This window comes from Triturus cristatus, chromosome 5_1, assembly GCF_964204655.1.
Source record: "Triturus cristatus chromosome 5_1, aTriCri1.1, whole genome shotgun sequence".
Lineage (NCBI taxonomy): Eukaryota > Metazoa > Chordata > Amphibia > Caudata > Salamandridae > Triturus > Triturus cristatus.
The window spans coordinates 545,035,237-545,059,569 of NC_140587.1; the positions used below are offsets into that span (position 1 = coordinate 545,035,237).

Sequence of the window (24,333 nt, forward strand, 5' to 3'; positions counted from 1 at the left end):
GGGTTTGCCAGGTTTTAATATAAGAGTGATGGAAGCTTCATTCCAAGTTGCTGGTGGTATGGCCCCGCCTACTATGATTTGATTAAATAGCATTGTAAGAAAGGGAGAGATTTCTTCTACCAAGATCTTATATACTTCTGCTGGCAGGCCATCCGGTCCAGCAGCTTTACCCCCCTTACTAGCTCGCACAGCCCCCTCTACCTCTTCCCTAGTTACCTCCTTTTCCAACATTTCGCGTTGTATATATGTTGTATGTGGTGTTTATTCACAAGTGTTTTTAACTTTGCATTTAACCACGCTTTCCCACAAAGGAGACATGGAATGTGTTGTATTTCACCACATTGGATATAAGCACTAATTAACTATTATCTCTAAGGACACTTACACCAACTATAGAGGAGCACATTGATCGGATTACCACAATTTGGTATGGGCCTGCCTACATGACAGGTAGGCAGGCATAATGTGTTAACTTCCAATTCTGTTTTATTCCCTAACAGATACTACGAGTCAAGGGTTTAACCGTATGTATTTTAGATAGGTGCTCACATATTAGGTGTGCATCTTGTTTCCTTATTACAGGTTTTCACTAGGAGTGGCACACAAGGGGGAGGGTCCACGTGTGGTCCTGAAGAAAAGGTTTAGGGGATACCTCGAAACACGTTGACCAAATACTAGGGACTCTATACACATAGGGGCCGATTCCGATCCGGGTCGGAAGGGCACCGAACGCGATCCGGCCGGAAAAACTACGAGCCGTACGCGTGTTTTCCGCCTGACTCGTACAGCTGTACGAGCGAGCAAGTACGATGAGAGCTACATGAGATTCACCGACCGAGTCGTTTCCGGGTCCAAACTGCTCCATACGTCTCGGTCGGAAGCTAACCGTGGCGTGCAATGGATGCGATTTACAACCGAGCGAGTACGATGCACGCGTCGGACAGCCTGTGCGAGCCAGAGTGTCCGGCTCGCAAAAGCTCCCGGAGTCGGACTTTGCGGGTCCACGTTGGACCCCCTGACACCCGCAGCCCTACGACTCGGACACAGGGGGAGACCTATGGGTCTCCCCAACACAGGCATGTACGGCGCAGATGGCACCAACACGTACCCACTGTAGGGGGCGCACTTGTTCGAGGCGTCGCCATTCAGTCAATGGGAGCGCATGTACGCGTCATACGACCGGCTCCCATTGACTTCTATGGGAGTCCGACCGAACCGAGTCCGACAGCATACGGCTGCATCGTACTCGCTCGGTTGGACTGTAGGGGTCTGGCTCGGCCGGAAAACACTACGGATCCGACTCGGTCAGAGTGCTTTCCGACCCGGATCGGAATCGGCCCCATAATAGTTATATTTCTCCCTATTATTAACCCCTTTCTATTCATACCAACTAGGAACAAGAATAAAATATTAGCTCACAAGCTAGGTATTTTTAGCATCACTTTCCCACTCCACAACACTGCACTACACATTTTACAAATGTGCTCCTACGTAGTTTCGCAAGTTGCAGCACGCCCCAAACAGCAGCTGTTTGGGATGGCCCCAATGATGAAGCATGTTACCTAGGGGCACTCAAGAAAAGAATTCCTCTTTTCTTAAGATAGGGGAATTTTTCGCACATTCAGCGGAATCCCCATCCATTTGGTTAGGTTTTTGATCTGACAATTACAGATTTCTTTTGAGCTATATGTACCTTGGAGGGTGAACCTAACCTTTACCTCCATCTCCCCCCAGTTTTGATTATACCGATAGGGAACACATGTGTTTTTAGGAGATTGAGTCATTTGTAACATAACATCAAATGGACACATTATCTGTAATTGTAATATGTAAGAATCACTGCCATTAATATTTGTTCCAGGGTTCATATGATAACTGACATGATTTACGTACTACAGGATCTGTAATTGCATTGTCTGATGTACAAACCTGTAACTTACCATGGGTAGGAATTGGATTTGAAACACACATGTTAGAAAGGACATAGCTTTGATGTTTACCATTACTAACAACCATGGTACCCACTTGCTCTTTTATGTCACTTTTGAGGTGCAACTCCTCCCTACCTGTGTCTCTTTGACTAACTAATCAATCAGTACTCAATAGGCTTTTGGAGGCTACTTGAGGCACGTTATGAGTGTATATGGGATCAATATGTAATACCACACATCTCATTTTGAGGCTTTTTGGTTTCAGAACATGACTGACACTTCTTTCAGGTTTCTACACTTCTATAAGCTGATAAAGAATTATAGGACCTCTGGAGATGGCGTACATACTTAATTGCCTCATTTGCTTCCCCCCATGGACACTTTAAAACGGAGACCGGCAATATGAATATCACATACCCTTTTCAGAATTGACTCTTTTCTGCAGGGGCAACTACTGATGTTACTGAATAAGATATAGACTTTTTATATAATTCGAGGCATATGAAAAATGGACAAGACCAGCATGGCGACCGCTGCATGCCGACTTTCTTGTTAGAGCGCTAGTCCTATTTTCATCTTCCTGATCCACGTTCCGGATTAACACATATTTGAGGATCGTTAGACATACTCGGTCCTCTACTTCTGGGAAGCCAACAACAGTCAACAGAAACATACGAGGTACAGGTAGGGGGGAACCAAAATAGAAAATGTTACTTTTGGGAATGCCCTATGAATATAGAGTCGATACAATGAGGGAGTGACCCGCATACGGCTTGGGACTAACAATGTTTTGCTGCGAAGTGGGATAATATCATCTGTGTTTTCATAGAGGGATCTTTCAAAACTACTCAAATGTTGGATGCATTTAAATACTAAGACCTACCATGCACCAATGTTTAATAGATTTTTTTATGGATTTTGGACGTGAACGCTAGTGCGCTCACATCACACTTTGGACTACTAACGTCCATACAATAAACTGCAAAATAGGCTTTTTGATATAAAAAATGTATTGTACATAACTGTTGTGAATATTATATGTAAATAGACTGGATTCGGTGAAGGAGGGATTGGCATACGGCTCGGAACTCACAATGCTTCTTTGCGAGGTGAGATATTTCTTCTGAGTCTGTATGGATGGACAATTTCCACAACCTTGAATGTTGGATATCTTACCTCTAACCTCTAAGACTTACCATGCACCATCTTACCAATGTATATTTTTGACAAAAACGTTATCACGCTCCCCTCACACTTTGGATGATTTAAGTTCATACTATGGACCGTGAAGGTCATTGAGCAAAATAGTTTTTTAATGAATATTTATTGTTCGTGACAATAACAGTTTTGATATTCACATAGGAGGCTTATCATGGACTCATTTGCGTCGACCTTTTGAAACTGATTCACAACGGAAGACTTTTCACACCGCTTGTCAGATGGGATGCCTACTCATTATGACTTAAAATACGAATGTCCTGACCTAGACTTCACATGAGGTGTAAATAGTATTATATTTCTGTAGGACACATTGTTGTGACCATTAACTGATCGGGAGGGTACTCAACCAGAACCAGAAAAAGAGGATTTGAGACAACCCAGGTGCTCATGACGGCATATGGAAATAATATACCCACTACCATTTCGCTTATGTTAGTTGATTTAATGTCACTTCCCTAACACAAGGATTTTTCTTAAAACGTGCTATCTGTGTGAGGAAGATTACAATACCACCCTCTTCTACCATTATCTTTTAACAGTATCAAGGATACTACTCAAGGATACTACTTGATGCACATCTCCACCCGACCTTTCATGACAACGTGAATGTATATTTAGGTCCATTTTTTAACATTTCACTTTTTGTTTCCATTGGGGCGACTTTGATCTTTATAGGTGAAGGACATTCACTGTTCACCTCAAACATCTTTTATCTGAATCTTTATCTTAGCCTTTCACATTAAGGACTGGATGACAACCCTTACAACAGCATGGTTAGGTTCACTTTCTTCTCTCTTCTTTGCACATACCACGGGTGCAAGATACTCTATTCAAGATGATACTACGTTGCACCGTCTTCTTTCCTAGTGAGTAAACACCACAATTTAATAATATCTCTTGATTAAAAAGAAGGTTTTACCTGAAAATTTGTGTTTTAAATCTCTGTATTTGTATACATATGATTACAGCCTTGAAGAAGTCACTGCGTGACGAAACACCTGTCGGCTGTTTTCCCTTGGTCATAATACAAGCTTCAATCCACAACCACTGAAATCTTTTGTCTATTTTTTATGAAGAATCATGTGAATACAGAGCATTGAACCTGCTATTTAGGAAGTGATTTCTACATGACTGAACAACATCATAAAACTATAGTGTTCTATTTTGAAAAATAATTATTGAATAAGATAAGTGCATATTGGACTTTTGTCATTTCAAAGGTTTCAAGCTTCTTGAGTGCGACCTGCTTTACGTTGCATGCTCTGTTTTGAAACGATTTATTTGGAATCAACCATCAATAGTATCACTTAACATGAGAGAAGCCATTGGACCAGGAGGGTTGCGGCAAGCATACTGCACTGTAATGCAGTTAGCAAACATTAAGGGCCTGATTACAATGGGGGTCGGACCTCCAACCGCCATCCTATCGGGCAGGGGACCGTCCGACAATAAGTCGGCAGTCCCGCCTGCCCTATTAGGATAGGATTGCATGCGTAAAATGCTTTTTTCTACTGCTGCTTGTGCTATGGCCCAGGGAAAGGGCTGCAGCACAAGCCACAGTAGAAAAAGCCACTTTATGCACATCCATTCTCTGTGTGCCAGGCACCATGTGGTACCTCGCACACAGTGCATGGATTTGTGGGGGGCAGTCCATGTGCCCCCAGGCCACTTAGCAGTGGCCCACAGGGGACGGGGGACCTGCTTGGGCCCCCCAAAAGTCTGTTTACGTCTGCCTTTTCATGGCAATGAGACCACCATGAAAAGGCAGTCGGAAAAGGTCATCCTAATCCTTACGGCAATGCCTGTGCGGGTACTACCTCCATTGTACTGATAGGAGTCCGACTGCCACCCATACGGGATCTTGGTTCCTGTCAGATGTGCTGGTCTTCTCTCTGACCTCTGTGCTCTAACCACCAGTATTGTAATCTGGTAGTCAGGCCGATGGCCTCAGATCCCTTTTTCACCTACAGTCTCAGCTTCTTCATTTCTTGAGATACTAATGCCACTGCCATCAACATCTGGGCAAAAGTAATGAGTCTAAACCGATAATATGGTCGCTTACGTGTTCCAATACCAAAGAAAATGTATGAAACAAACATATAAAAGGTCCGTTTGTATCTTTCTTTTTCCTTTTCTAAAGCAATTTTTGTGAAGCAGTAGGTAATAAATGAAATATATATTGCCGCTTCTTTCATTTTATCATTGCAGCTATATACAAATAGGGATGTCACATATAGCTTTATTATCATTCTGGGATGTTATAATTATCATGCTGTTTCTCTTCTTGGCATTTCCCTTTTTAGGTCACATCTGTTAATCATTTAGGAATGAATGGCAAATGTAGTATGCACATTTTCTTAATATCACTTTTCCTTCCAATCTGATAATTGAATCTACTTGAATACATTAACATTATTTAGGACCTGAGTATGAGTTTGGCGGTCTTACCGCCGTACCACTGCGGCGGCGGTCCCAAGAAGACCGCTGAGCCGGCAGTCTTCCTCCGAACCGATTGCAACGTTCCGGATGTGCTGCTGGTCTCTCGGCAGTGGTGTCCCGACTGAGTGACGTTTCGCTGCTGGAATGATAGGTAAGTACGTGTGTAAATCTGAAACACATATATACATTGTGTATGTGTCATAATGTATATGTAAGTAATGTGTACTGAATGTTTTGGTGCATGTTCAAGATAATTAACTGTTACTGAGCACTACATAAGAGAAGGGATGACAAAGCCTACCTCTGATTCTAGCAACAATAGGGTGGCAGAGCATCGTGATCTAATAACAGCAGGACAGGAGGGACCTGGAAAATGGTGTCCGACACAGATTCAAAAGTGAGACGCCAAAAAAAGAAGAGTTTACCCCTCTTTTTCTACCTTTCTGTCAACTTGCGCACGGCAGTGTCGCAGCCAGAAAAAGATTGACGGAAAGGCTAATCGTAATGGCAGGAAGCCTGTTGGGACTGCCTCCAAGATCCGGTTGCAGGATTCTCGGCGGTGGCGGCAGTCTGCATCGTAATACGGCAGTCAGACTGCCAACGGTGTTGCAGTGAATCCGATGATGTTTCGATGGCAGTTTACTTATCGCCAAAGTCGTAATCAGACCCTTAATCTGAGCTGCATTCTGTGTTCTAATATAATTATTGCTGAGTTATGATCAAGGTTTTCTGAAAACTTCATTTATTATTATTGTTCAAAGAGCATGGTTTCAGAGAATGAAAATAAGTGAAAGACCATCAGGCCACTTTTGCTTAACTTTATGTAAGTTAGGAACAGGGTGCCTCATTTACAATATTCTGATGCACAGCAAGCCTTCCTGTTGAGCTGCCGTGCATCAAAATAAGAGGGCAGGAATGCGCTGTATCTACAAGGTGCATTCCTGTCCTTCTCCCCAGCGCCACCTCACAAACAGTAGCCGTGTGCCAGAGCAGATACCCTTGCGTCTTTTTGCAAGGGGTGACTTTATATGGACTTGTAACTGTGGGGAAGCCCATTGCACTACCGGTGCGCCAATAAAAGTGATGCACTGGGGGTGCAGTGGGCTTGTAAGTAAAGCCCCTCAGTGTGAAAGAGCTAGAGAGGAACTTTGTACCAGGAGACTGAGATGAGACAGGCCATGCAGAATCCTTTGACCTATCATTTGTGTGAGCTCTTAACCTCTACAAATAAACTTAAAGAAATGACTTACTTGGAATCCAAAAGAAATGGATATTCCAGACGACATTCGGATTGATACCACAGCTATGCATTACTATCTTTGGTGCATGACTTGCTTTACCTAAATAATAAATATGAAGTTTTACAGTGATTAACTTCCAAAAGCATCATGTAAAACAATTTTACATTTGTTTATAATAACTGTACTAACAATTTAAAAAAATCCATAAGCCATGTCTGTGTGCCTTGAAAGATGATTTCTGTTAAACTTCATTATCACTACAAAAGTGTATATAGAACATGTAGATATCTTCACACCTTAAGAAGCAATGAATTCAAAAATCAGTACCATACAGGAGTGAAAGAAATAATATTTATGGAGCCTATAGTACATCCGTGCTACTAACATACTTTTCACTTAAAAGTACTATTACCTGAACAAAAGTGAGCAGGGGGTCAACACTCATAGTAGTAGGGGGCTTTCCAGTGGATGTAGGTTAAATGAATGCCAGCCCCTCAACTACCATGTTCTATCTGTAGGCTTCCTTATCACCCTTGTTAGGATCTATGCTAACAAGGGTGGGCTCCTTGAATCTTCAGGCCTCTTTTTTGGAGAATCACACCTTTGTTCTAGTGACACCAGTAGTTAGGTGTTGTGACGCTGTGCCCCTATTCCTGCCTCAGAGGGTGATATTAATAGTACACTATCTTTTGTATGAAAGATGATACAGAGGAAAAGTGGCCAATTTTGAAATTGAAATGAACACATGGAAGGTCAAATATATTTCATTCCTTTCTCAACATAGGTAAGATTAAAACATAAGACGATCGAATGGCAACACTTCGAGTCACAGATCAACATTTTTCTGCCTTGTCACAAAGCAAATAAGAGTCTCTGGCACTCATCAAGATCACAAGCCTCAAACCACACTTCCTACTGACTATGCTTGGTACCTGGTGGGAGTAGTACAATCTAAAGTATGTGGAATATATAACAACAATTGAAACAATACTAAACCAGTCATAGCATGTATATGTGATCATTAAAAAAACACTGCTCTAAATTTCTGAGTGATGTTGGCACAAATAAAGATAAAGAAGACATATATCCATTACTTAAAGCCCTTTACCTACTTGAACTGTATTGCCAAATGTCAAGGTGAACTAGGAAAGAGCCATCATCTAAGTAAGCTGGTGTCTATGTCAGAATGCACTAACACAAATTCAAGATACAAGAGCAGTAAGCTTCTCCACACTTCTCCATATCCTACTTAGCCATAGAAATATGTTGGTTAGCAGGAAACACGGGGAAGGGGAAAAAAGAGAAAATACTGAATATTAGCAGTCTGACTCTTCACTCTGCTGGGCACTGAGGTTGACTGGTCACAGTAGGTATCTAAAATCAAGATTGATTTATTTACCTTATCACTTTATTGACACATCTGTCATTTGCTATAAAAATAGTATAGCATCAGAATATCTCTATGTCTGAGATCAGTGTTCTAAGGGGAAGGCTGACATTCCTAGAACTTGAACATAAACAAGACATTTGTAGTCAATGCTATTCAAGCCTCTGACATAATCTCACTCTCTTTTCTAATAAGGTAACTAGCTCCTAATTTTGGGAGTACAATCTCAAGTTCCGTTATACATTCAGAGGAATGTTTTCTTAAGACCACAATGCAGCATACATTCATCAGAATTATATAGATCACTCTTATAACAAGTAATCAACATAATAGTACTGATTCACTAAGTTAACTTACACTTTTGAGAAATTTACACTTTTGAGTCACTTTACTACTTTTTGGCTATTCATAAAATACAAGTGTAAAGTTACTCAAAAAGTGTAATGCACATGTCTCCACCACCTGAAAAATAGTGTGGCGCCAAATTTATGAGTGCAAGTTACTACTGCCTAAGTAGTAGTAAGGCAAGCACCACATATGGACTTTAACTAAAACTCAAGAATTCATTTAGTTAGGTAATTTCAATTCAATTTTAAATAGTTAAAAATATACATACATGTAATATAATGTTACGAAATATACACATACATATGTATTGTTTAATTTTCAAATATGTTAACAACTTAAAATTGAATAACGTTTTAAAAATATAATTAAATTACTTATATAAATATTTTATGGGGTAATGTATTATTTAATTTAAACCTCAAAAAAATATGTGTATGTAATTTAATATACAAAACTCATTAAAGAATTAATTCAAAATAAATGTAATATTGCTGTTGCATTTATCAAATGAATTAACATTAATATGTAGCATAGAAATATTTTTTATATTTTTTATATTTTTTTCAAGAGAAACTTTAAAAATGTTCCCTATTGATTACCATACAGAGATCCTCACCCCGACTGTGGAGTCTCCCTCTGACAAAGTATACCAAAAAGTAAATAAAAATAAAAAAAGGTTTCATAAGTTTTTACATTACAAAATGGTTGTTGAAATATGTAAAACATAAATCATGAATATGTGCTCTCATTATTGTCTCACATTTTATTAAAATTATTTATATTTTTAACTATTTAAAATACTGCAATTTAAAGATAGCAATATTTCCAAAGGGTTTTAATTAAAGTCCTTGCCTCCATTGTTTTCTATGAGATGGTGTTGTAGTACCAGTGGTTGGCCCTTCTAACGTTAAGCTAATCAAAACAATTTGGTATGTTACTACTAAAATTAATTAGTAGCACATCAAGCACCACCCATACCCAACCATGGGTAATGCAACAGTCTCCCATAAAAAATAATGGTACTAGAGACTTAAACTAAATCTCAAGAGGAAATAATTGTAAATTAAACTAAATTATTTAAAATAGTTAAATAATAAAATAGTTAAATATATACATAAATATAATTGAATGTTACAAATTTAAAAATCAATGTAACAATATTTTTTTATAAAATATTTGATTAAATTAGAACTAAAATAATGTTAATTAATTCTATATATATATCACTTCAGATAATTTTTAATGCATAATAAAACATTACTTTTTCTGTTGGTGGGAATTATTTTTTTATTTAAACGTCAGAATACTAATTTTAGTTCAATTTATTTCCATTAATTTAAGATTTATTTCAAAACGTAATTAATATTGCTGTCGCATTTTTTTTCTCTACATTTAAAATAAATATATTAATTAATTAGCATACATTTTTTATATAAACATTTCTGGAATGTTTATTTTCAAGTTAGATATGTTTTTAATTTTCCCTATTCTTTACCATAGGGAGACTGCACATTCAGGGCAGCAGAGATCTCTGCATAAGTAGCTATAGGGAAGAATAAAAAAGTTTAAACTAGAAAATGAAGTTTAAAAATACTTTATATTTCCTAATATAAATTCACTTAATTCTTTTATTTTAATTGTAGAACAAACTAAAAATGCTACACCAGTATTAACTTAATTTTGGAATAAATATTTAACTAAAGAATATGTATTCAATTAATTTAAAATTATTTTATAAAAGTCTAAAATGAAAAATAAATTCCTGCCTAAAGAAAAAAACATATTACGCATTAATAACTATTAAAAGCGATGTTAATTAAATTAAATGTAATTGTTTTTTCATAACAACTATTGTTACATTAATTCAACATTATTTCATAAGAGGTTTTTTCGTAATTCACTTCTTCCATTATTTTCTATGGAAGAGTGTTCCGATCCCAGTGGATGGCCATGTGTGGTGCTGGACTTGGGGTAGGATTACGATGCCGGTCGGACTTTTGTCTGACCGTCACCAAAAGTCTGACCGTCACCGTGGAGGAGGCAGGACCGCATTAGGATGCGACCACATTCACAGCGGTCGCAATGTGTATACTTTGCATTGCAGTGTGTGCTGTGGGCTGCAGCACACTGCCCAGTACAAAACATACACATTTAAAGCATCCCTGCACTATGTGGTAGGCATGGCCACATAGTGCAGGGATGCTTTAAATGTGTATGTGCCACATGGTGCAGGGATGTTTAGGGGGCCTGCCTTTTCATGGCGAGTTAACTGTCATGAAAGGGCTGGCGGACAGTGACATCCTAATCCCTAGGCCGGTGCCTGAGCAGGCACTGCCACATTGTAGGGAATAGGAGTCCAACTGCTGCACTGACAGGATCCTTGATCTTGTCGGACATGGCGGTCTTTCTCCCCATCAGCTGAGATCTGACCGCCTGCATCCTAATGCAGTGGGCGAATCCAATGGGCTGGATGGCAGTGGGACCACCAATGACAGCCTGACCATCATAATCTAGACCTTAATATTGTTTTTAGTAGAAAGTTAAACTCAAGTATTTTGAATAGCCAAAAGTAGTAAACTTACTCAAAAGAGTAAATTACTCAAAAGTGTAAGTTACCTTTGTGAATCAGGCCCAATATGCTCATGACGACTATACTCATAATTAGGTCCAAAGTAATGACGCTTGAACCAAAAGGAAACTTATAATCAATAACTTGCAAAATGGCCACTGCTATTTCTAAACAACATGCAAGTTTGATTGATTAATCGAAAATGGAGATTGCATTTGTGTGCTGACAAAATTGTGCATCCACTACAGACAAAAACCTTTCTCCAGGTGAAGCAAATGTTCAGGAAGCACTGCCAGTGTTTCCTTCCCCAGAATGAACTCAGCACTATTGAGTTCAGAGTATTGCACATGCCAAATAATTGAAGGTAAGGCAAGACCACAGATCAAAACATTGTCCTCCCCACGCCCTCTAATACTGGCGTCTTGGTGGTAGAGCTCCAATTTTGTCTTGATTCTTGGTATAAATTTCACATAACAAACATAGAGCATGAAGACAAGAGATCAGTTACCAAAATGGCCCGTAAGCACTGAACCTCCTCCAATCTAGTAAAGTTTGCACTTGTTTCCTATCAGTTCATAAATCAAGTAAATCTAAAGTTTTATCTAACTCATACTCTTTTTCAGAAATCACCTGAATGCTACAGGATTTGGAGCATGATGTGTTTGTGCAGAATTGGGTTATGATAAAGATACATGAAATATAGGATGAATTTTCATAGACAATTTTAACTGTACTGTAGCTTGGATTCCCAATCTGTTTAATATGAAAAGGACCAAACGTTTTGGTTACAACATGGAATATATTTGGGAATGTAAATTGTTTGTAAGTAACTATACCTTTTAGCAAACAATACATTTGAATGCAGTGGTTCAATTATGATTAGCACAACATTTGTATCTAGCTTTAGCACTTTCTAAGGTTTCTAGTGCGGATTTTTTGCCCTTTCCTCAATCTAATTAAATGGTCTGGTTCTGAAGGTACAATAATAAAGATGAATCAAATGGTAATATTCTGGAAAAATGTCAATAATATAAAAAAGAAAGGTGACATCTTTATTCTGCTAACCACAATGTCTTACTCCATTGCTCTTCTTGTAGTAATGATTGACATCTTAAATACTATTGAACACTTTAATTTAATCTTCAGTCCCCCTGTCTGGGTGTGATAACTAAGAGACAGATGGCCTTCCATATCTAATTCATTACACAATACAGGCCATAATTTTGATGTGAATGGGGACTTCCTGTCAGTATTTAAAATGTGTGGAATGCCATGTAACCATATTATTTTGTATACAGATTTGTGCAACCTCTCTGACATTGTGAAATCCTGGTAATTAGGTAAAAGGACCCATTTTAGTCAAATGGTCTGCAACAAACAAAATAAGAGTACTGTTTAAAATTTTAGGCAATGCTTCCATGGAATCCTTTGACAACATACGCCAAGGTTTGGGTGCATCAGCTGATGGTCTCGGAGGGCCCTTGGGTTTTACATGGGAACCTATTATCTATGCACATATGGAACACATCTGAACATAGTGTTTCACATCAGTAAAAAGGGTTCACCCCCAAACATATATCCTCAATGCTGCTAATGTATTGGCTATTCCAGTAAACCCAGAACCTTTAGAATTATGAACCCAACTCATAGCCTTCTGTTCATTTAAGCTGCTGGCATGTTCATGGCTTCAGAGAATGATCCATCCTTCTCATGCTTTTCTACCTATTCCTAAATCCATGCTTCCTTATTGCTTCTTTAACTGTAGACTGGTTCTTTATGTGCCTTTGTCAAAAATGAGTAATTAACCCTGCAGAATGACTGTTCCAAATTTTTGATGGCAAAATGAATGCTAGATCAGTTATAGTTTATTCTGGTTTTCTTGTTGATTCTGATAAGGTGTCATTAGGGCTTGGTCTGTAATTAATTACACAATCATAATCATAAAAGAACAAGGTCTATCTGAGTTATGAGGGGGACAGTGCACTGGCATATTTCAAAACGTTCATATTTCTCTGATCTCTATATGCCTCTGTGTAGTGGTTGGCTCCCTACAAATAATGCATTCACTTCTCAAAGCATCTTTTAACAACCAAAAGCTCTGTAGCAATGAAGGTATAGTTTAATTCTACTGGACAAAATGTTTGAGTAAGATAAGCTACTGAATGAACCTGCCCACTGTGTGCCTGTCTCTGAGATAGAACATCTCCCATAGCATGACAAGAGGCATCTGTTTCAACTATAAAAGGATGTTCTGCATTGGATGTTGCAACATAGGAGCACTCGAAAACTGTTCTTTCAAAAAGCAAAATGATTGGTCCATCTTTTTAGTCCATACAAAAAAATTCTCCCTTATGTAGTGACCTCGTGATTGGTCTTACTATTTCAGAAAACTGGTGAATGAACATTTATAAAAGTAGACAAAGCATAAAAAACTCTGTGTACTCTTGACTATAGTTGGTGGGAGCCACTAAACACCTGCTAACACATTGTTTTTATCTGTCTTAATGCCCTTAGATGTAATTATATAACTCAGGAACTCTGCAGTAGTAGTATGAAAAATGCACTTGTCTATCTTAGTGAAAATATGATGATTTTTCAACTGTTGTAAAACTGCCATAAAAGTGGTGTTTGTGTGTTTTCAAGAAGTCTGAATAATCCCAAATGCATCTAAAACTCTTGTATGAAATATTGAAACACTGCAGAAGTGTTTCAGAGTCCAAACGGCATGGCTTGATAATTAAAAAACTCAAATTCTAAGCAAAACACAGTTTTCTACTCATCACCCTCTCAGATCCTGACTAGATGGTACACTCCTCTAAAGTCTACTTTAGTGAATGTTCTCAAGGTTTCGAAGCTGTTCTACGAAAAACTGGTATCAGGGGTTAGTGATCAGTTCTTAACTGTAATTCTCTTAAGTGTTCTGTAGTCAATAAAAGCTCCTAGCTTGCCTCCTTTCTTTTGAACAAACACTCATGGAGAGGAGACTGTGATGGTGTAAATACTCTTCAAGTTGTTCTGTTTCAAATACTGTGAGTGCTTATACTCAACTACAAGTTATTGGCGTGCCAGGTTCTAAATCAATTTTACAATCTTAAATCCATCAATATATTGCTGCCATAGTTTTATACAGGCTGCATGGGGAAATTAAGATGTGTTTTGCTTTAAATCCTTGAGCATAAAGGTTTGACATAGTTGCTGCAATTGTACTTCCCAAGGAATTTCCTCTCTATGGTGAAAATGGTGACTTCAAATTAAATACATTTTCTTTTATGTCCATGCCTGCATTCTCAATGAGGAAGGTAGTAGGTTTTATGTACTCCCATTTAGCGGGCGATTACAATCTTGTTAGGATGGTCTCCTAACGTGATCTGTAATGAGCAAATCCGATTCAAAGCCGCTGTTTCCATCCAAATCGTCCCCCGTTCAGAACAACCAAGTAAAATGCGACTATCGCGTACGTGTCGACCAAATTGTTTCCAAACCTGATCCTGTCTTTATGACTCGTTCGTAGCCGAATCGTGCAACGCAAAGGAGCCAGATTCCTCACGTGTGAGTACAATTCGGACAGCCGCATCAACTCGGTTACAGCAAGACAAAACGGCTGTCGCAATCAAGCTTCGGGGGCCGTAGCAGGCCCCCCTTCACCCGGGGCCATACAAATCGGTCATGGGGGTGTCCATGGGTCCCCCCGATCCAAGCATGCACAGTGTGGCGGACACCATGGGGTGCCCACCACAGGGTGTATGCTTTTAACCACCCACCCCTTTTTGCTATTGGAGCCTGTCTACGCGTTCAGTATACAGGCTCCCATAGAGTTCAATTGGAGTTCGTGCGCACCGAGTCTGTAAGCATGCAGATGCATCGTACTCACTCGTTCGGACTCCAGTGCGCCAATTCATACGGAAAGCATTCCGGATCCGTTTCGGTCGTGATGCTTTCCTTACGAGATTGTAATTGGGCCCGTAGTATTTCTCAGTCACTCCTCAATTGTTCTCAGTGTATTTTTCTGGGGATGCATTCCTTGTCATAGTTTGACTTCAAAAATCAATTTCATTACATTTTTCTTTTCTAAAATACTATCCACTAACTCTTTAACTCACATATCCTCCCTTTCAAATGGTATTTTTGAACCCTTAAAAATAAACACTGAAAACACCCAATGGTCTGACTTTATTATAGCACAAGCATAGGCATATAACACTAAAAATACATATAGGCACACACCAACGTTAAATTCTGGTGGTTATCATAATGAGTATTAATTTAATGTGTCATACTTTGTTGCCAGTTGTATTTACCATTGGCAGAAAAAAGCATCCCCTCTTCCAAAGGAAGTTTACGAAAAATATGCAAAAAGTGCAAAAAGTTCAACTTTATTATTTCCATTTCACCATTCTGTGCATTGATTGGTCTCACCAACACCTGTTTGGCTCTAAATGTGTGGGTAGTAGTCTGATTAGTTCCAGAGAAAAAATAATTCTGAACAGCATAATAGCAATAATGCTGTTATAAATCCTCTTATGCTGCACTATTTCTGTCAAATGTCTAACCTCTAGCTATCAGGTTCCCCATTCTGCGCTGATGCAGACTTTGCTCCTGGGTATCCACGGATTCCCTATTCTTCTCCTGCACAACAAACAACTGCTTCCTCCAACACCACAGTGCTATGGCTAAACTGTACAATTTTCTTTGCATACATGCTTTGTGATAGTCCTTGGCAGGGGTTCCTCATACACAATCATTAGTCAAATTTAAATTTGATTTGCTCAGCCCTGTCCTTCAAATCTGTTAAATGTTTCCACTTAACATTTTGATATTATTTTCCAAACTTAGAAAACCAACAACTGTGTTCTCTTTGTGAATGTAGGTTGATGTTAAGTTTATAATGTCCATGTGAGCATTATAGAGTAGATTGATCCATTGTAAAATGAGCCCTACCTACCACCACCCTTTCTAGCACTAGAAATATTAAAGGCCACACAATGGAGTCAAACACCCCCACCACCTCCACTCTCATAAGCATTTTGATGAATTGTGGCAAATAGTGTGCGGATACTGTCTGCCGTGGAGCACCAGGGATGAAGCTAGACTGTTCCGGCCACACCAGGGTAGATATTACCAGCAACAGCCTATTTGCCAATATTTTCGTGGGAAATTTCAACATTTATTATGGACCAAGCCCAATATGAATTACATCTATTGGATGGCTTATTAGGCTTCAGAGTGAAATGGCAATCACCTCTTTCATTATTTTAAGGGTTCGACCTTTTTGGGATGCCTCCCCATACATATCCAGCAGCATTGGAATGAGTTCCAATATTTTATGGGATTCTGTAGGGTGACTGTCACTTCCAGGAGCACTACTATTCTTTAAGTGAGTTCTTCAGCCGTACTTGGTTGGCAAAGTGAAGTGTGATGTTCAGGCTCAATGCCAGTTTAGTGCTATCTAATATTGTATGGATGTCTCTTTTTGTCTCCATTGACTGCGAACTGTATATGTGCCTATAGAACCCTGTAAAAGTCTCTAATGTGTCTGAAGAGACATGTAAAACCTGGCCCTCCGCCATGATTATTCTGAGCACATTGGTAGCTGCCATTTCAGTTTAAATAGGGATGCTAGCTTATTTCCAGGGCATTCTCCCTTTCTATACACAGGAGCTTCATATTATTGATTGCTTGTGTGCACCTCCCATTCAGCCAACTCTTTAGAGTCCAGGATCTTCATTTGCATAGCTTCTACTACAGCAGCCCCAGCTCTTTTATCTTATTGGTCCTCCAATGCTTTAATTTCCCCTTCCAAATGAGCCAAATGGCCCTTCATTGATTTCAATATTCTGTTCCCCTTGGCAATGCATTCTCCACAAACCATAGCCTTATAGGCCTCTCTCATTGTGTCAGTCGATTCACCTGGGCCTTTCTTTATTCATGATAAAGTAGTTATTGATGTCCTCCCATATTTTATTTTTCAGCATTTATAGTTACACAGCTACTCCAAGGAGTGTCCCGGCGCAGTACTTGCAGTACGGTTAGGTAGAGAACATGCAAAGTTTATTTTAAAAAACATGTTTTCCGCTTCTTTTTAAATAAACCAGGATCGCTTACGGAGCGTAACTCCAGCGGAAGCTGATTTCATGCTACCACACCCAGCAGGGCAAGCGATCTGCCACCAGCTCTCTGTCTATGAATCCTTGGCGAGCAGACCAGCAGCTTATTCAAGGAACGCAGTTACCGCAACGAGTTGTAGAAGCTAAATCTGGATCTCAAATAGGTGGGTCCTTTGTCGTACAAAGCGACATGGACCAACACCAAGATCTTGAACTTCAATCTTTCCCTAATAGGAAGCCAGTGGAGAGCCCAAAAATTAGGCCTAGCACGCACCCTCCTAGGGAGGTTAAGCAGGAGCCGAGTAGCCGCATTCTGGATCACCTGGAGTTTGTCACATAGATATCCTGGCAGGCCTGCAAACAGGGCATTGACGTAGGTCAATGTGGGACATAATGAGTGCTTGAATAACCGTTTTCCTAGCATGCGAAGGTAAGAGAGGCAGAAATTTATTTTGTGTTCTCAGAATCCCAATGCAGGTTCCCACCAGCCTTTTGATTTGAAGCTCAAAAGACAACCTCAAACCATATGCCCAAATTTTTCCCAGCCCACCATGGGGAGCCGGTGGGGTTGTATCATCCGGCCAGAATGAGAGCCAAAACTGTGGGGGAAATCCCAAAGAGGAGAAAATCCATTTTGTCCTTGTTGCATTTCATTTGCGCCTTTGCCAGCCAGTGGAAAACTGCAGAGAGACAGGATTTTACATGAGAGCAATATGCTTATTTCCCCTTATTCCAGGAAAAGAGCAGCTGCTTATCGTCCGCATAGGAGATAACTTTTGCACCAAATGTATATGCTAACTGAATTAACGGGTTAAGATAAATATTGAACAGCGTGGGGCTCAGTGCCGAACCTTGAGGAACCCCAGGGTCCAATTTTTGAGGAGCGGCTGAGAAGGGGGGGATCAAGATTTGTTGCCTTCTGTCCTCCAGGAAGGATTTTAGCCAGTTCCATGCAGATCTGGCCACTCCTATCTCAAGCAATCGGTCTGAGAGCAGGGCGTGGGGCACCATATCAAACGCTGCCAACAAGTCCAGTAGTATCAGTACCGCCCTACCCGCTGAATCCAGAATTGTCAAATTCCTACAGATAGGGGTTTCATGCCTAGACTAGCCTGAATAGATAGGACCTTTTCGGAAAAGAAGCCAGCCAGTTCCTCACACCACTCCTTGGAAGCCTCCTTGGAGAGAGTACAGGCATCTGGAGTCAGAAAACTCTTGACTATCGAAAAAATAATAGTTAATAATAAAAGAGTTATTACCAGTGCAATCAATGCACTCCTCATAGTGGAGGCATTTAGCTCTTAGGATAGCCGCATAATAGTTCTTTTGAGCTTTATAAAGATCTCTTTGTCCACTAAACTATAATTCTTCCTCCATTTGCATTCTAAATGCTTGCAGTGTTGTCTTTCCAGTTTCAAAGAACCAGAGAACCAAGCCTTGGAGGGGTGCTTCAACCTCCTCTATGCTGAAAGGTGGGGGCTCTTCAGCAATTTTATTAATCCAATTGTAACAGCTTAATGCATTGCCCTCGATTTCACCAGACATCTTGGGGGAGAACAAGGCTCTTTTTTAATTCAAGGGGGTCTATCTTATTAAAGGCTTTCACCCTTTGTATGTTTTCACTCGTGATCTGTTCTGGTTTATTAAGTGTCTGCCAGGCAAACGTAATCAAAAATTGATCCAACCAGATCACCGGAAGAGAGTCATCCATTAGTTTCGCCTCATTGGAGCAGACTTGATCTAAGATGTGTCCCCCTCGATGAGTAGGTTTCACCACAAATTGTTTGAGGTTTAGCTGGTTCATGGATTGAATAAACTCGGACGCCTCCCCCTCCTCATGTTTGTCTAAGTGTAGATTAAAATCACCAAGGACCATGAAGTGGGAGTATCTCAAGGCCAGGTGAGTGATTGCATTGTTTGAATATTTCAAGAAGGCATTGGCTGGACCCAGTGGTCTATATATCAAGACTCCTGCTACTACATGTTGGGGAGAGAAGGTGCCACCGAAGCCTAATGCTTCAGTTCCCGTCAACTCCACCAACTCATTCTGCTGGCAGCCCCATTGTTCGTCTAGAACAATTGCTAAATCGCCTCTCCTCCCCTCTTTCCAGTCCAACCTGATGAACTTGAAGCCCTTGGGAATGGCCATCACAATGACTGGGCTAGAGGTTTTGGTCAGTCAAGTTTCGGTAATGAAGAGCAGGTCGAGAACCTCCTCATCTAACAGGTCAAAGATGTTCTGTGCATGTCTCTGAATAGAGCGTGCATTAATTAAGGCTGTCTTAACCATAAGCTTGCCCTGCTTGGCCTGCGCACACGCTCCCAGTTACGCTTGTGTCAATGGGCCTCGAGGAAACCTTAAGTTGTAATCCACATAACATGAGGTGTGATTCTCACCAGGATCCCAGCACTCTATTACATAGTTACTAACAGGGGCAAGCTGCAAGAGCTCCATTCTGCTGTATTTAAGCATGACCATCTCACCTTTTGTAACCTAACTGGCAGCATGGTTGGTGCTGGCTGCTCCTGGAATGCTGACAGGCGCATATGGGCTTGCCTTAGGCGTGCCTTTGGTGCACCAGCGGTACGTCCGCGCAGCGTGTGTCTTTTTATACATCCGCCCTCCAGACGACTAGACCATGCACCAACTAAAAATGGCATCTCTAGTCAGCAATGCAGGAAAACTTTCAGCCCCTGATGTAGCAACGCCCACTTCCCAGAACCAGGGCCGAATGCAGATCAATTTCAAGATAACAATTGAGAGTCAAGTGGAAGTACACATTCAAAACATAGCACAATTAAGACATTAGGGACTATTTCATCATGGAACACCCTGTCCAGCAGATTCCCATGCTGAAAGCAACACAGAAGATGTCGCCAGAAGGGGACATCTCCAGCATCTCTGGGAATTGGTCTGGTGATGTCCGGGAGAGGGGGGTAGTAGACCTCAGCAGTCCACCCTAGGACACTCCTTGTGCCTAGCCAATAATACAATCTTTTAAAAAACGTTATTATATTGTTTTTTAGTACAACATTCAAGTGCCACCAGTAATTGTAAACTAGGAAAGCTTCTGAACATTTCCTAAAGGGCCCATTCGGGTGGAGGCTGTTTGCGGCTTCTGCACCCTCAGTTTGGGGGCAACATTATCTTGGTTAGGGTTGGTGGCAGGGCTAGTGGTACCTACTGGGAAAGTTCTTGGGGACACATCGCTCTTGCCCATAGACCACACTGTTGTCTCCAGCACCCCCACATACCTCTTGCTGCGTACATCACACTTTCAGCTTCCATACAGTGGGTCATTCCCTGTCCCACATCTTTTTAGTGGGGTTCATGGGGTTTCCCCAGTGCTTCGCTATGTCTCTTGTTGCTAGAGCGATTTCCAGCATGCCAAAAAATTGTTTCTTCCTCTGTAGGTCCAAGTCGCCAAGGATACCTAGCAGTACAAATAGTGGGGTTTCTAGGATGTGTAATCCTAGGTTTTTGACAGTGCTGCAATACTCTCACTCCAGTAATACTTAAGGTGGGGGCAGGCCCACATTGTGTGAATGAAGGTGTCCCCCTCGACCAGGCTCCTCAAGCAGTTGGGTGAGGGAACCCTTCCCACTTTGTGCAGTCTATTTATGCTATAGTACACCCTATGTAGTATTTTCAGTTGAATAAGCCTCAGACTCACTATAGTCACTCAATCAATCAATCAATCAATCAAAGACATTTATAGAGCGCACTACATACCCGTAGGGTCTCAAGGCGCTTAGGGGGGGTGCCGTTACTGCTCGAACAGCCAGGTCTTGAGCTTCTTCCTGAAGGAGAGGTGGTCTTGGGTCAGGCGCAGATCGGTCGGGAGGGAGTTCCAGGTCTTGGCGGCCAGGTAGGAGAAGGACCTTCCTCCTGTTGTTGCTCTACGGATGCGTGGGACGGCGGCGAGGGCGTGGCTGGTTGATCGGAGGTGGCGTTTGGGAGCGTAGAAGTTGATTCGGTTGTTGAGGTAGCTCGGGCCTTGATCGTGTAGGGCTTTGTGTGCGTGGGTGAGGAGACGGAAGGTGATTCTTTTGTTGACGGGGAGCCAATGCAGGTCTCTCAGGTGTCCGGAGATGTGGCAGTTACGTGGGATGTCGAGGATGAGTCTGGCTGAGGCGTTCTGGATCCGCTGAAGTCTCTTCTGGAGCTTGGCGGTGGTTCCGGCGTAGAGGGCGTTGCCGTAGTCCAGTCGGCTGGTGACGAGGGCCTGGGTGACGGTCTTCCTGGTCTCCATGGGGATCCACCAGAAGATCTTCCGTAGCATGCGCAGGATGTTGAAGCACGCCGAGGAGACGGCGTTGACTTGCTTGGTCATGGAGAGGGAGGAGTCCAGGATGAAGCCCAGGTTGCGTGCGTGGTTAGTCGGTTTGGGTGCGATGCCCAGGGCGGGGGGCCACCAGGAGTCGTCCCAGGCGGTGGGCGTGGAGCCCAGGATGAGGACCTCCGTCTTGTCTGAGTTCAGTTTCAGGTGGCTGGTCGTCATCCACTCGGCTACCTCCTTCATCCCTTCGTGCAGGTTGGCTCTGGCGGCGGTGGGGTCGTTGGTCAGGGAGAGGATCAGCTGGGTGTCGTCGGCGTAGGAGATTATGTTGAGGTTGTGTTGGCGTGCGATGGCTGCGAGGGGGCTCATGTAGACGTTGAAGAGGGTAGGGCTCAGCGAGGATCCTTGAGGGACGCCGCGGATGACTTCGGTGGCTTCTGACTTGTACGGTGGTAGGCGGACTCTCTGTGTTCTTCCGTCGAGGAAGGAGATGATCCATTCCAGTGCCTTCTCCTGGATTCTGACGTTGCTGAGGCGTTGCACTAGGGTGCGGTGGCAGACAGTGTCGAAGGCCGCGGAGAGGTCTAGGAGGATGAGGGCCGCTGTTTCTCCGTTGTCCATCAGGGCTCGGATGTCGTCGGTGGCGGCGATGAGGGCGGTCTCGGTGCTGTGGTTGGCTCGGAAGCCGGACTGCGAGGGGTCGAGGGATCCGTTCGTCTAGAGGAAGGCGGCCAGCTGTTTGTTGACGGTCTTCTCGATGACTTTGGCAGGAAACGGGAGGAGCGAGATTGGGCGGTAATTCTTGAGTTTGGTGGGGTCTGCTGTAGGTTTCTTGAGAAGAGCGCTGAGTTCGGCGTGCTTCCAGCTCTCGGGGAAGGTGGCGGTGTCGAAGGAGGTGTTGATGATGTCCCGCAGGTGGGGTGCGATGACAGCGTCGGCCTTGTTGAAGACGTGGTGAGGGCAGGGGTCGGTCGGAGATCCGGAGTGGACGGAGTTCATCATGCGGACGGTGTCTTCGGTGCTGATCGGAGTCCAGGCTCGGAGGGCGGCGGTGGGTGGCTTGGCTGTGGTCGTGGCGTGCGTCGGTTGGGTGCTGAAGCAGTTGTGTATGTCCGCGATCTTGTTGTGGAAGTAAGAGGCGAGGGAGTTGCAGAGGTCTTGCGAAGGGGTGATGTCGTTGTTTCTGGCATTGGGGTTGGAGAGCTCTTTCACGATGTTGAAGAGTTCCTTGCAGTTGTGTGCGTTGTTGTCCAGCCGGTCCTTGAATGCAGTTTTCATGGCGGCGCGGATCAGTTGGTGGTGCTTCCGGGTGGCGAGTTTGAGGGTGGTCTTGTTGTCCGGTGTAGGTTCCTTTCTCCAGACTTTCTCGAGGGCTCGGCAGTTCTTCTTGGAGCTCTTGAGTTCGTCGGTGAACCATGGGGCTTTCTTGCTGCCGGGTCTGCTGGGCGGGGTCCTCAGCGGGGCGAGTTCGTCCGCGCAGTTGCTGATCCACTTCGTGAGGTTGTCGGCGGCCTGGCTGGGGTTCACTGAGCTGGCAGGAGGGTGCTGGCTCAGGGAAGCGGCGAGCTGGTCGGCTGTGATCTTGTTCCAGCTTCTACGGGCAACCTGTTGCTGGTGGTGGTGGATCGTCGTTCTTTTGAAGGTGAAGTGTACGCAGCTGTGGTCCGTCCAGTGGAGTTCTGTGGCGTGGCTGAAGGCGATGTCTTTGCTGGATGAGAAGACGGCGTCGAGTGTGTGTCCGGCGAGGTGGGTGGGGGTGCTCACCAGTTGCTTCAGTCCAAGGTTGGCGAGGTTGTCGAGCAGGGTGCTGGTGTTGCGGTCGTTGTTGTTCTCCAGGTGGAAGTTGAGGTCCCCCAGGAGGATGTAGTCGGTGGAGGGGAGGGCATGCGGGCTGACGAAGTCGGCGATGTCCTCGCTAAATTGAGGGCGTGGTCCCGGGGTTCGGTAGATCAGGGTGCCTCTGAGGGTGGTCTTCGGGTCGGTGTGGATCTGGAAGTGCAGGTGTTCGGCGGTGGTTAGGGTGTTGTCGGTGCTAGTCGTGATTCGGATGGTGTTCCTGTGGATGATGGCGATGCCTCCTCCCATCTGGTTGGCGGTGCGGTCCCTCCGGATGATCTTGTAGCCCTCTGGGATGGCGATGGCGATGTCGGGCGCTGAAGAGGCGTTCATCCAGGTCTCCGTGATGAAGGCAACGTCAGGGGCTGTGGCGTCTAGGAGGTTCCAGAGTTCGGTGGCGTGTCTGTGGACGGAGCGGGTGTTGAGCAGGATGCACTTGAGGTGTTTGCTGCTGGTGTTCGGCTTGGCAGGTGCTGGTGCCGGGCAGGTCCGGATGCAGGTGAACTTGCAGGCGTGGCAGCTGAAGGGTCCGTGGGTGCGTCTCGGGGTGGCTTGGTGGCATCCCGGGGTTCGGCCGGTGTTGAGTGCGATGAGGGTGGCGGCGGTGTATGTCAGGCGGGTTGGCCGGGGTCGTCGTGGGCCAGGGGTCCTGGCACTGGGCGCGGTCCAGGCGCGGTCCAGGCGCAGACGGGCTTACCTTTGGCGCGCCTTCGGCGCACAATCGGCGCGCCCGCTGCGCGTTCGCACGGTCGCCATATATGGCGAAGTGCGCGGGGGGGCGGAGCAGCTGGGAGACGGGAGCGGGGAGGGTACAGAAGGCAAAAGGGGCGGGGTTAGCGGCTGTGGCGGGAAGCGGGGAGCGGGGAGGGAGGACGAAGGGGCCAAACGAAGCAAGCAATACAGAAGGCAAAAAACAAGTTACAGGGAGACAGGCAACAAAACACAATAAAGAACAGCAAATACGAAGGGGGCAGGTC

General features: G+C 43.3%; 1 protein-coding gene across 1 annotated transcript in view; it reads right to left on the reverse strand.

Annotated features, from left to right (window-relative positions):
* Window positions 1-24,333, reverse strand: part of LY96 (lymphocyte antigen 96) — a 613,732-nt gene that overhangs the window by 471,865 nt on the left and 117,534 nt on the right. Inside the window, exon 2 of the mRNA XM_085604111.1 lies at window positions 6,842-6,931. Within this exon, the coding sequence (XP_085460237.1) occupies window positions 6,842-6,931 (90 nt within the window). The remainder of the gene's footprint in view (window positions 1-6,841; window positions 6,932-24,333) is intronic.